The sequence below is a fragment of the Lathyrus oleraceus genome, chromosome 4, assembly GCF_024323335.1.
Source record: "Lathyrus oleraceus cultivar Zhongwan6 chromosome 4, CAAS_Psat_ZW6_1.0, whole genome shotgun sequence".
NCBI classification, from domain to species: domain Eukaryota; kingdom Viridiplantae; phylum Streptophyta; class Magnoliopsida; order Fabales; family Fabaceae; genus Lathyrus; species Lathyrus oleraceus.
In genome coordinates this window covers 418,397,774-418,409,255 of record NC_066582.1, presented here as the reverse complement: position 1 = coordinate 418,409,255, position 11,482 = coordinate 418,397,774, and the positions used below count along the sequence as shown (strand labels likewise).

General features: G+C 34.9%; 1 protein-coding gene across 1 annotated transcript; it reads right to left on the bottom strand.

Moving 5' to 3' along the window:
* Nucleotides 1-1,282: 1,282 nt before the first annotated feature.
* On the bottom strand, nucleotides 1,283-3,870 carry LOC127137782 (uncharacterized). Its single transcript, XM_051064201.1, has 6 exons — nucleotides 3,538-3,870; nucleotides 3,216-3,409; nucleotides 2,504-2,773; nucleotides 2,137-2,264; nucleotides 1,805-1,960; nucleotides 1,283-1,398 (listed from the first exon to the last, which is right to left on the bottom strand). Exons 1-6 carry the CDS (start codon nucleotides 3,868-3,870, stop codon nucleotides 1,283-1,285), a joined length of 1,197 nt encoding a protein of 398 aa, XP_050920158.1.
* Nucleotides 3,871-11,482: the final 7,612 nt, after the last annotated feature.

The following is an 11,482-nucleotide window of genomic DNA, read 5'->3' as shown; positions in this document are numbered from 1 at the left end:
TATAAGATTATTTCCCAAGAAGAAGCATCCTTTAAAAGTACTTTTTCTATCATCAGCATTACCTTCCCAGTATGTATCACAATACCCTACAAGCATGGAATTAAAACTATGAGAATACAACATGCCATACTCACTAGTACCATTGATGTATTTCAATATCCTCTTCACTTGAGTAATGTTACTAATTTTAGGCTCAGCGTGATATCTAGCACATACTCCTACAGTAAAAGTGATGTTTGGTCTGCTAGTTGTAAGATACAAAAGACTACAAATCATAATTATATACACACTTTAATCCCCATAAACACATTTTTCATCCTTAGTTAATTTCAAGTGAGTTGTTGCGTGTGTCCTTTTGTGACTAGCACTTTCTAGGCTAAACTTCTTTACTATATTTTTAACATACTTGCTTTGAGAAATGAAGATAGTATCATCCATTTATTTAACTTGAAGACCAAGAAAATAGGTTAATTCACCAACAAGACTCATCTCAAGTTCAGATTACATTTTCTTGACAAAATGTTGAACCATCTGTTTCGACATCCCTCCAAACACAATGCCATCAACATATATTTGGGCTATCATGAGTTTACCATGTTCTTTTTTAACAAATAAGGTCTTGTTTGTTCCCCCTTTCACGTAGCCATTGTTGACAAAAAAACTCAGTCAACCTTTCATACCAAGCTCTAGGTTCTTGCTTCAATCCATAGAGAGCTTTCCTTAGTTTGTAAACATGATCTAGAAAACTAGGATCTATGAACCCATTGGGTTGTTCAACATACACTTCTCCATTCAAGTACCAATTCAAGAAGGCACTTTTCACATTCATATGAAATAGCTTGAATTTTAGCATACATGCCACTCCTAAGAGAAATCTTATGGATTCAAGACGAGCAACAGGTGCAAAAGTTTCATCAAAATCAAACCCTTCAATTTGAGTGCATCCTTGAGCAACAAGCCTAGCGTTGTTTCTGGTCACAATTCCATTTTCATCTGATTTGTTCTTGTAAATCCATTTGGTGCCAATAACATTCATCCCTTCAGGCCTAGGAACTAGGTCCCACACTTCGTTCCTTTTGAACTTCCCTAGTTCTTCTTGCATAACATTGATCCAGAATTCATCAGTCAAGGCCTCCTTCACATTTTTAGGTTCAAACTTTGAGATAAAGCAAGCATTGGATATCACATCTCTGGATTTAGTGGTGATCCCTTTATTAAGATTTCCAATAATAAGTTCATTTGGATGATCTTTATGAATTCTAATAGAGGCACCTTTGTTGTCTTAAGGGTTATCTGATTCAGTCCTTGTTGGATCAATGTTGGATTCAATGTCTTCCATATTTTCTGAAGCATCGGTCTGCTGAGAAGATGTTCCAACATCTTCATCGACATCAATCCCTTTCACAATAATTTAATCATCAACCACAACATTAATGGATTCCAGCATGACCTTGGCTCTGGAGTCAAGAGTAACCAAGAAATATCCCTTCATCACTTTTGGGATCCATCTTTCTCCTCTATTCACAATCATCCAGAGTGTAACATTTACTCCCAAACACATGAAAATATGTAACAATATGTTTCCTTCATTTCCATAATTAATAGATAGTAGATGATATACCAGCTCTCAGAGTAACACAGTTGTGGATATAACAAGCAGTGTTCATTGCCTCAGCCCAAAAATGATAAGGAAGATTTTTGGCATGAAGCATGACTCTAGATGATTCTTGTAATGTTCTGCTCTTGCATTCTACAACTCCATTTTGCTGAAGAGTGATGGGAGATGAGAACTCATGACCAATACCTTCAGAAGAACTAAATTCAGAAAATTTTGCATTTTCAAACTCCTTGCCATGGTCACTTCTTATTCTGACAATCACATTTTTCTTCTCTCTTTGAAGGTGTTGACAAAGATCTTTGAATACCTCAAAGTGTCTGATTTTTCTTTGACAAAATTTACCTAAGTAAACTTTGAAAAATCATCAATAACCATATAAAAATACCTCTTTCCACCAAGACTTTTAACTTGCATAGGCCCCATTAAGTCCATATGAAGAATTTCTAAAACTTTGGAAGTAGTCTGATGTTGCAACTTCGGATGTGACATCTTGGTTTGCTTCCCAATTTGACACTCACCACAAACTTTACCCTCCACAATTTTTAGTTTTGGTAGATCTCTAATAGCTTCTTTAAACATAATCTTCTTCATACCTTTGAGTTTCAGATGCCCAAGCTTCTGGTGCCACAACTTGACTTCATATTCCCTAGATATTAACATGTGGAAGAATAAGTAGTTTCTTGTGGTACCCATAAATAACAGTTGTCTTTAGACTTAACTCCCTTCATCAAAACATCATTCTTCTCATTGGTAACCAAACATTCTGACTTGGTAAAATTTCCTTTTAGACCTTGATCACATAATTGACTAATGCTGATCAGATTAGCAGTCAATCCTTTTACAAAAAGAACATCATCAAGTCTAGGAAGTCCAATACACACTAACTTTCCTATCCCTTTAATTTCACCTTTACCTCTATCACCAAAAGTGACAAAATTGGTGGAATAAAACTTAATGTCCATTAAATACTTCTTGACCCCTGTCCTATGTCTAGAACATCCACTATCAAAGTACCAGTCTTCTCTAGATGAATCTCTAAAAGAAGTATAGGCTATAAGACAAGTATCAACAGACTTAGGTTTCCATTCCTTTCTAGTTTTAATCATCACATGGTTAGCCATAGGATATGTTGAATATTTTGGATAACCATACAGTCTGTTACAAAAAGGCTATATGTCCATATTTACCACAGTAATGACATTTCGAAGGCAAAAATTTGACTTTAGTTTGAGTTTCCCGATGTCTGGAAGGATGTTATAACACTTGGTTGGACATCGTTGGCTCATACTTTCTTTCAGAAAAAATAAATTTTGTCACAAGGGTTTTTCCTTGTTCATTTAGAGTCTGGTAGCTAAAACCAATACCTGTTAAGTTTCCAGTCCCTTTCCCAATTTGAAGAGTTTTGTCTAACATATCAAACCCATTGTTCAACATTCTTATGGATTTGTTCATGTTTTCAAGTTTAAAAGTCAATAGGGTTACTTCATTCTAAAGGTCAAAGATGGTGGATAAAAGTTTCTCTTTTTCAGCATGCAGTTGAGTTATGATTCTCTTATGCTTTTCTCCTATCTTCCAAACCTTTTCACTTCTGGCACACAGTTCTCTATAGGATTTAGTCAATTCTTCATAAGAGACATCTTCATCATAGGAATCTTCATCGGATTCATATCTATTAGTGAAAGTTGTAACATGCTTAATCATTTCATCATCAGGTTCACCTTCAGATTCATATCTATTAGTGAAAGTTGGACATTCTGATATAATGTGACAAAAACCCTCACATCCATGACACTAAATACATTTTTCTTAATTTGTGTTTTCCTATGTTCTTGCTTTTCTCTAAAAGTCATTGTTCTTACTGATGTTGTATGACATGTTCTTGGCGTTTGGTCTTCGTTTCCTATCCATTTTTCCAGCACCTTATGGAATTGTCTCCCAAGAAGCACAATAGCATTAGAAATCCCTTCATCAATCTCCATGTCAAATTGAGCTTCTTCATCATCGCTGTTGGAGATAAAAGTTATGATTTTGTTCTTCTTTTCAGATCTATCACTGATAACCAATTCAAAAGTTTGAAGTGACCCAATAAGCTCCTTTACTTTCATGTTGTAGATGTCTTGTGCTTCGTCAATAGTTGTGACTTTCATGTCAAACTTCTTAGGCATAGACCCAAGGATTTTTCTAACAAGCTTCTCATCTGACATCTTCTCTCCCGAGGCATTAGACGAGTTGACAATATCAAGAATATTCATGTGAAAATCATGAATACACTAATAATCTTTCATCCTGAGATTCTCAAATTTGGTGGTGAGAAGTTGAAGTCTTGACATTTTTACTTTTGATGTGCCTTCATGAGTGGTTCTGAGGATTTCCCATGCATCTTTAGCCATAGTACAAGTATTTATTAACCTGAATATATTTTTGTCAACTACATTGAACAAGGCATTCAAGGCTTTGGAGTTTCCAAGTGCAAGTTCATCTTCTTCCTTAGACCAATCCTCTTCAGGCTTCAAATTAGTTGTGTCCTTCCCATCTTTGTCTTGCACCACAGAATGTTCCCAACCTTTGATAACTACTTTCCAGGTTTTGATATCCATATATTTAGAAAAGCCACCATGCGCGCCTTCCAGGTTTTGATATCCATATATTTTAGAAAAGCCACCATACGCGCCTTCTAGGTTTTGATATCCATATATTTTAGAAAAGCCACCATACGCGTCTTCCAGTAATCATAGTTGGTGTCATCCAGAATATGTGGTATGTTGACAAATCCTCCTTCCTTGTCCATAGTACCAGAAAATATCTCCCTGGAGCTCACCCAAAACAGAACAGAGTGTCTGCTCTAAAGCCAATTGTAATTCCGGTACGCAGATAACAGATGTCGTATACGATGTCACGATACCAGGATTAGGACATTGTCACAACACCAACAATTACAGTGTTAAAGTAAATAACAAGAAGTAAAGAACACGGTTCAATTGTTAACCCAGTTTGGTGCAACGTCACCTACATCTAGGGGCATCCAAGCCATGAAGGAAAATCCACTATAATAGTATTACTTTGAAGTTCTAAACAATCTTTAGTTTTACAAACTTCTCACATAATCACTACCCTTGAAATTTCTATCCAAGACTCTCCCAAATATGCGACCCTTCTCACTTCCCTTTAATCACACAGCAGTGATAATAACTTCTAACAATACACAAAAGACACACTTTCAATGAAACAGAATTCACTCTTGCTTAAAAGCTCATTAGTGATTCATAATTACAACTCAAAAACTCTCTCCAATTCAAGCATCTAAGTGATACGAGAATGACTCACAAATAAAAATGAACAAACTAAACTCTAACAGAGCCTATCACATACGCAACTACATCTGGGGGCATCCAAGTTATTTTCTCTTGTGTACCAGTACGACACGATAGAGAAAAAATAACCGTGAGAGATCTTAGTATCTTGTTCATCAATGAATATTTAAAACACTTTTATATTAATAATAATAATAATAATAATAATAATAATAATAATAATAATAATTATTATTATTATTATAAAATAAACTATTGTATAAACAATTTTATGTATTACTGTTATAAAATAAACGCATCTTGTATTTCCGGCACCGACACATAAAGTGTAACAAAACAAGTTGTACGTTCTTTTTAAAATAACACCATAGTTACTATTAATTTACAATAACAGAATTTTTATATTATAATAATAATAATAACAACTATTATGATATTATAAATCTTTGGAAATTCTAAAAAATAAAACCCTTGCGTAGTTTCAAACTCTAATTTTATAATTCTTAACAACACAATTCTTGTGCTGTCACAAATTCTAATGCAACTCATCGATATTATTAAAATTGTAACGATCGATTATTCAATTCGATTGATTGAAATATGATACAAATGTCGAATTCTTAAGCAAAAGAATATTGATCATTCATATGACACACAATCATCATACAAATCGAATCGATGAAATAAGACAACATATCATATATATTGTTGTTGCATCGGAATTATTCATATCTTATATGAATTGATCGATCACATTTGTGTAACTTATGGACGATCGAGATACGGTTGTTTCACCATACAGAAGTCGGATTCTAAAGCATAGTCAACATCAAATCATCCAAATCGTACACAATATGATGCCAAAATTTAATTACTTATTATTATTTAATTCATTATGTGTTTTAATCGAATTAATACACAAAATTCATAAAACAAACAACAATCTGATACATGGTTTCGTAAGTGACTCTGATACCATTGAATAAAAAAAAACGATTCAAAACATAGCGGAAAATACAATTTTTTCTTTAGTTGATTCTTATGAATGACGCATAATGAGTGATAGAACAATGATCTTGAAAACTTCGATGAAGGTTTGAATGAATGATCACAAGCGATGAACGATGATCAACGCCTCTACTTAGATCACACGAACACAATGCATTCAATCTCAGTGCTAGCTGCTACGAATGAAGACTGAGAGAGAGAGAGAGAGAGAGAGAGAGAGAGAGAGAGAGAGAGAGAGAGAGAGAGAGAGAGAGAGAGAGAGAGAGAGAGAGAGAGAGAGAGAGAGAGAGAGAGAGAGAGAGAGAGAGAGAGAGAGAGAGAGAGAGAGAGAGAGATTTCAAAAATCTAGTTTCATCAAGTGTGAAAACTTATGCACAAAGATTTTTTTTTGTAGAACCACTTGTGTGAGATGCAAGCTAAAATACTCAACTTAAGTGCATCATATGATAATAATAATAATATATTATTATTATAATAACTATTATTATAATAAAAATACTTATTATTATTATTATTATTATTATTATTATATTTAGCAACTATAATAATAATAATAATAATTATTATTATTATTATTATATTATACAGTTGCATATTCCACTTAAATACACCGTACTTTATAATGTTAAATATTTCTCTCAAATACACCGTACATTACAATGTTTCTTATTTATTCTATCTCTTATCAATTTGTCCTTATCATTAACTAATCCATCCTCCTTAGATGGTACTTCCTCATTCTCCTTTCCCTTTGACTTAACTTGTTTAGGTGAAAACAATTATCTTCCGATTGACTTCTTAGTCTGATCACTTACTCGACGCTAGTATGGTTTGTTGTTGCTCGATTCAACAACTTCCTTCTCCACCTTCTTCTTTTTCTGAAATCTTCTCAATTGAGTCGTTGACATTGGGTTCTACCCCCTTATAGTAATTAGGACAATATGAGTGCCTCTCTGATACATAGAAAGTTTCTTGATAGGTCATCGAAGAGTCTTGACCTGTTTCGACATTCCTCCACCTCTGATTTCCAGACTGCTGCTTTCTAACTGGGCTCGACCACCTTCCTTGGGGAGCATTTGATGCTGGCACATAAGTGCGAGGCTTTCCTCTCTGGTAGTTAAGAAACTGCTTTTTTTTTCTGATGGACTCCCCTCTTGTCGAAATAGAACTCGGGCTTATTCCTCATCCAGATTTCCTTCCTCTTCGCCCGTTGGGAACTCTCCACTTTCTTTGCAACCATCTTATCAAAAACAGCATTGCACCTAGGGCACATCATTACTTCTAAATCCTCAACTTTTCATCGGTGGAGGAATTCAAGCAAACTTTCACCAGCCTTAGGATAAACAACTTCAATCTCATTCTTTCGAAAGCTTCATTATCTTACTGCATGTCGAAATCAGTGATCTCGACCATGTTGATGTTAGAACAAGATTTTGGCTCTGCAATTTATCCTTAAGTTTTGATGATAACAAAGGATGAAACATTTTGGTACCCTTATAAAATTCTCTAAGTGTCCAGGGCTCTAACGATTAATGCATATGAAGAAACAAAGTCTAAGCGTTAAGCAAGTCCAGAACAACTGAACTAAAAGCTAAAAACATCGCTTTGATGACTCAAGGCTCTGACCTTCTGAATATGAAATATCTCTCATTTGAAGTCTCTAAGGCTCACTACATCTGAGGAACATAAATCCAAAGATTAATCAAGAGCTTCTAATGAAAACATCAGGCAACTATCTGAAGAATACAAGATCTGAGTGAAGTATCTGAACTCCGTGCACTATGACTTTCACCTATCAGATCATATCAGATCAGATTTAACAACGAAGTATTCCAAAATGGTATAAATCTATATATGGATAAAATTAAGTACTCTCCTAAACTGTTATGGAAAGAACAATAAACTGAATGACAATTAAGCACCATCATCGACAAGATATAAGCATCAATGCCTCATCCAACTGTATCATCTCCAAGCATTATATAAAGGTCTAACCTTCATCATACCAAGACACGATAATACTCAACAAGAATTCTTATCATCAAATTTCAAATACTCACCAATTCTTGCTTCAGTTTTTCACACGAGTTTTTGCTCTTAGTGTGAGATTTGATTGTTCTTACTGTGTTCATTTTGCTTACCTATAAGCATTAAATACCTTCTTGTATTTCTATAATATTTGTTGTACTATTTCCTCAAGTGATTTGTGAAGTCTGTAGACTTGAGAGGGCTAAGAGATCTTTGTACTCTTAGACGTTGTTGTAATCATTCAAGATTAGTGGATTAAGTCATTTTTGAAGGCAAAATCACCTTGGTAGGATGGAATGGAGTAACTTTGAATTTCAAGCATACCAGGATAAATTCTGTGTTGTTTGTCTTTAAATTGTGTGTGTAAAAACTCCAAAAGTTTTTATTGTCTGTGAAAACAATTCAAACCCCCCTTTTTTGTTTTTCTCTATCTTCAGTTGGTTCCTATAGGCTTAGTAACATTGGCTTCCCCGACTTGCAGTGGGTCAGAGTTGATCTTCATTGAAGCATTGCCTTTAGCGAATTTGAGCCTTCCGTCATTCAAAGCGTTCTGAACAACATCCCTGAAAAAAAAACATTGTTAGGTTTTATGTCCAAGAAAATTATGATATTTATAAAACCCTCGCTTCTTTCTTTTCTCTAATGTAGGCACTTTTACGCTAGGTGGCACTAGTATTTGGCCATCTGTACCAATAAGTAAAAAATTTCATCACATTTGGTCATGTTGAAAGTATAGGTTTTCTTAGGGAACTTATCATTTTTCTCAGGTCTATAAGGGGTTTTTCCATTTACAGATGTAAGCAATTTACACACATATGGGGGGCCTGGTTTTAAGTCGGCCACATTGACCTCACTTTCTTTGATATGGTCATTATCGACATCTGACATCAGGTCACTGTCTTCCATATCTACATAGGCCACTCGCTCCTTCTTACATTTGTTCACTCTAGCTTTCTCGATCTTCAAGCGTTCGACCTATCAAACTATATCCGCTAGCTGAGCCATATCTCTTAGATATTGTGTATCTAATTTCTTCCTAATAGAATAGTCTAATCCACCAACAACCATTTCGACTAGTTCATGTTTAGGCACCTATTTTTAACAATCGAAAACTATTAAGGTAATCATCATTTGTTTTAGCAAACTTTCGCTTTACACTCGACAATTCTTTTAAACTGATCTTCGATTGCCCCATATAGAACTATTCATGGAACAACCTTTCCAAACGAGTCGAATCATTTATGGAATGCGCAGGAAGGGTAGTAAACCATGTAAAGGAATTCTGTGTAAGGGAATTACGGAAGTATCTCATCCTTAAGTTTTCATTATTCATTATGTCCCCCACCTCAGTCAAATATCGAGCAATATGTTCAATTGTGGACCCATTAGTATCACCAATAAATTTGGTAAACTTGGGGACTCTCCATCCCATTGGGAGTTCGGTTTGCAAATCATACTTCGATAAAGGAGACATATAATTTGGCCTCTGCAGACCCATGTTGACACCATTTTGCGCCATTATTCTTTCGACAATGGTTGCAAGGTTGTTTTCACCTAATAGATTTTATTGTCTAATTTTACGAACCATTTGGTCAGTGTCTTGGTCTCGATTTACTACCAAAACTGGTGGTCATTCGGCCTCCCCTGTTTGACTATCTAGGGCACAAATTATTGCCCATGATTCACCGTGTTTTCCTCATGGGCTATCCCTTCATTTCTAATTTTCCTGACTAATTGAGGTTGCACAATGGGTTGAACTAGCATTGGTGGAGTGCCAAAGAAATCAACAATTTGATTCATTTGAGTTGCCAACTATTGGTAACTCTGACTCGTATTTTGAATCAATGGGTTAAATATGGTACCCATTTGCCGAGTAAGCGTATTAACCATATCGGGGTTACTTTCATCCGTTTATTGTCTCAACGCCATCATAGAATTCATAGTAATGTTGACATTTCTTGGGAACCAAATCCCAACCCTACTTGGGGTTATATGGTTCAACCGGGATTGCCTATGGGCGAGCCGCCAATATTGGTGAATACGTATTTATAGCGTTGTCAGCAAATGTCGAAGAGTTAGTATGTAGGCTTGCCATCATTGACGTTGGCATACCATAAGGTTAAGGCTAATAGAGAAGGAAAACCTTTGTGGACTGATAAATTCTTAGATTCAAACCATAAGGAGGTTAACGTCTAGAGAGAGGTTTTTGTAATAAACACATACGTCAATCTTTTTGTTAAAGGAGAGTGGAATCATGGAGCTAGCATTAAGGACTTGTTTACCGTGAAATTTAGCAAACAAAAACAAGTTTCAATTTACTTAAGGGATTAAAATCGAAAAGATCCCAAGACATACTTTGTACGAATCATGAACTTTGAATGATTTTGACATAAATGTCAAAATGTGTAGTTTGAAAGTAATAACTAAAAATCAAAATGAAGTTTAAAGGTGATGACTGAAATATAAATTGAAATTAAAATACATGTGAAAATAAAGTCTGAAAGTGTAGAAAATATTTGAATATAAAAAGCTTTAATTTGTAAAAAATGGAACCCATAAGTTCATTCTGAAACTCTTTTCTCAATGACACAGATACTTTCAGTTATGTAGAATTGCGTACAATTACGGACCCCTACAACTTTAAGTTAACGCTACTTATATATTAATCCTAAGGTAACTGTCTACAACGTTCGACTACACACAACATGCCACGTCTTTAATTCCATGCATCCTTCGTCTTCGACAGGCTTCAACGTGTCTTTCAGTAACTGTTTGCTCTTATCCACTTACACCTCATTTGACCACGTAGAAAATGTCTTGAAACTCTGAATTTTATTAAGTCCCCAACTCTTTAATCCGACTGGGATTTCGAACTCAGTAACATTCCCTATCGACAAGTCACATTTGTCAAAATCCTCATGGCCATTATTCACCCTTTTGACTTTACACTAAAGTCATTATTTCATGACTTTTATCACATTAATGCTAGTATCAAAATTTTGAGATAACAAGACTGGAACAACAAAATGATGGTAGAGATAAACTACAACCAGAGTGGTTACAATAGTACCTTTGTTGTTTAAGCCCAAGTAATCACGAATGCGCTTATGGTTGTGAGAATAATGGAGCTTAACAGAGTTACGATTCAATCGAATTGCAAAGCTTTAAATAAGAGAATCAATAATAAGGTGAAGAAAATGAGAGTCATGGCATTGATAGAACTCACAACGGTTACCTCATTGATACAATTAGGAAAAACCTAAGTTATTTTGATTTTCATAGAATTAGGTTTAGTGCTAGGAATCTCAACAATGAGGCTCACAGAAAGGTCTAAAAGGCTATCAAAACAAAATAGGATTACTCTTCCCACCCTTAATCGTGAATATTCACCTTTAAGAAACCCAAAAACCTCATGGAATAATACAAAAGTTAACCTCCGGATGCTCTCATACACACCAAAACACTTCGTAAGTGACTCACCTTCATTTTTTCAAAAAATAGTACGAAAGTTAACCTT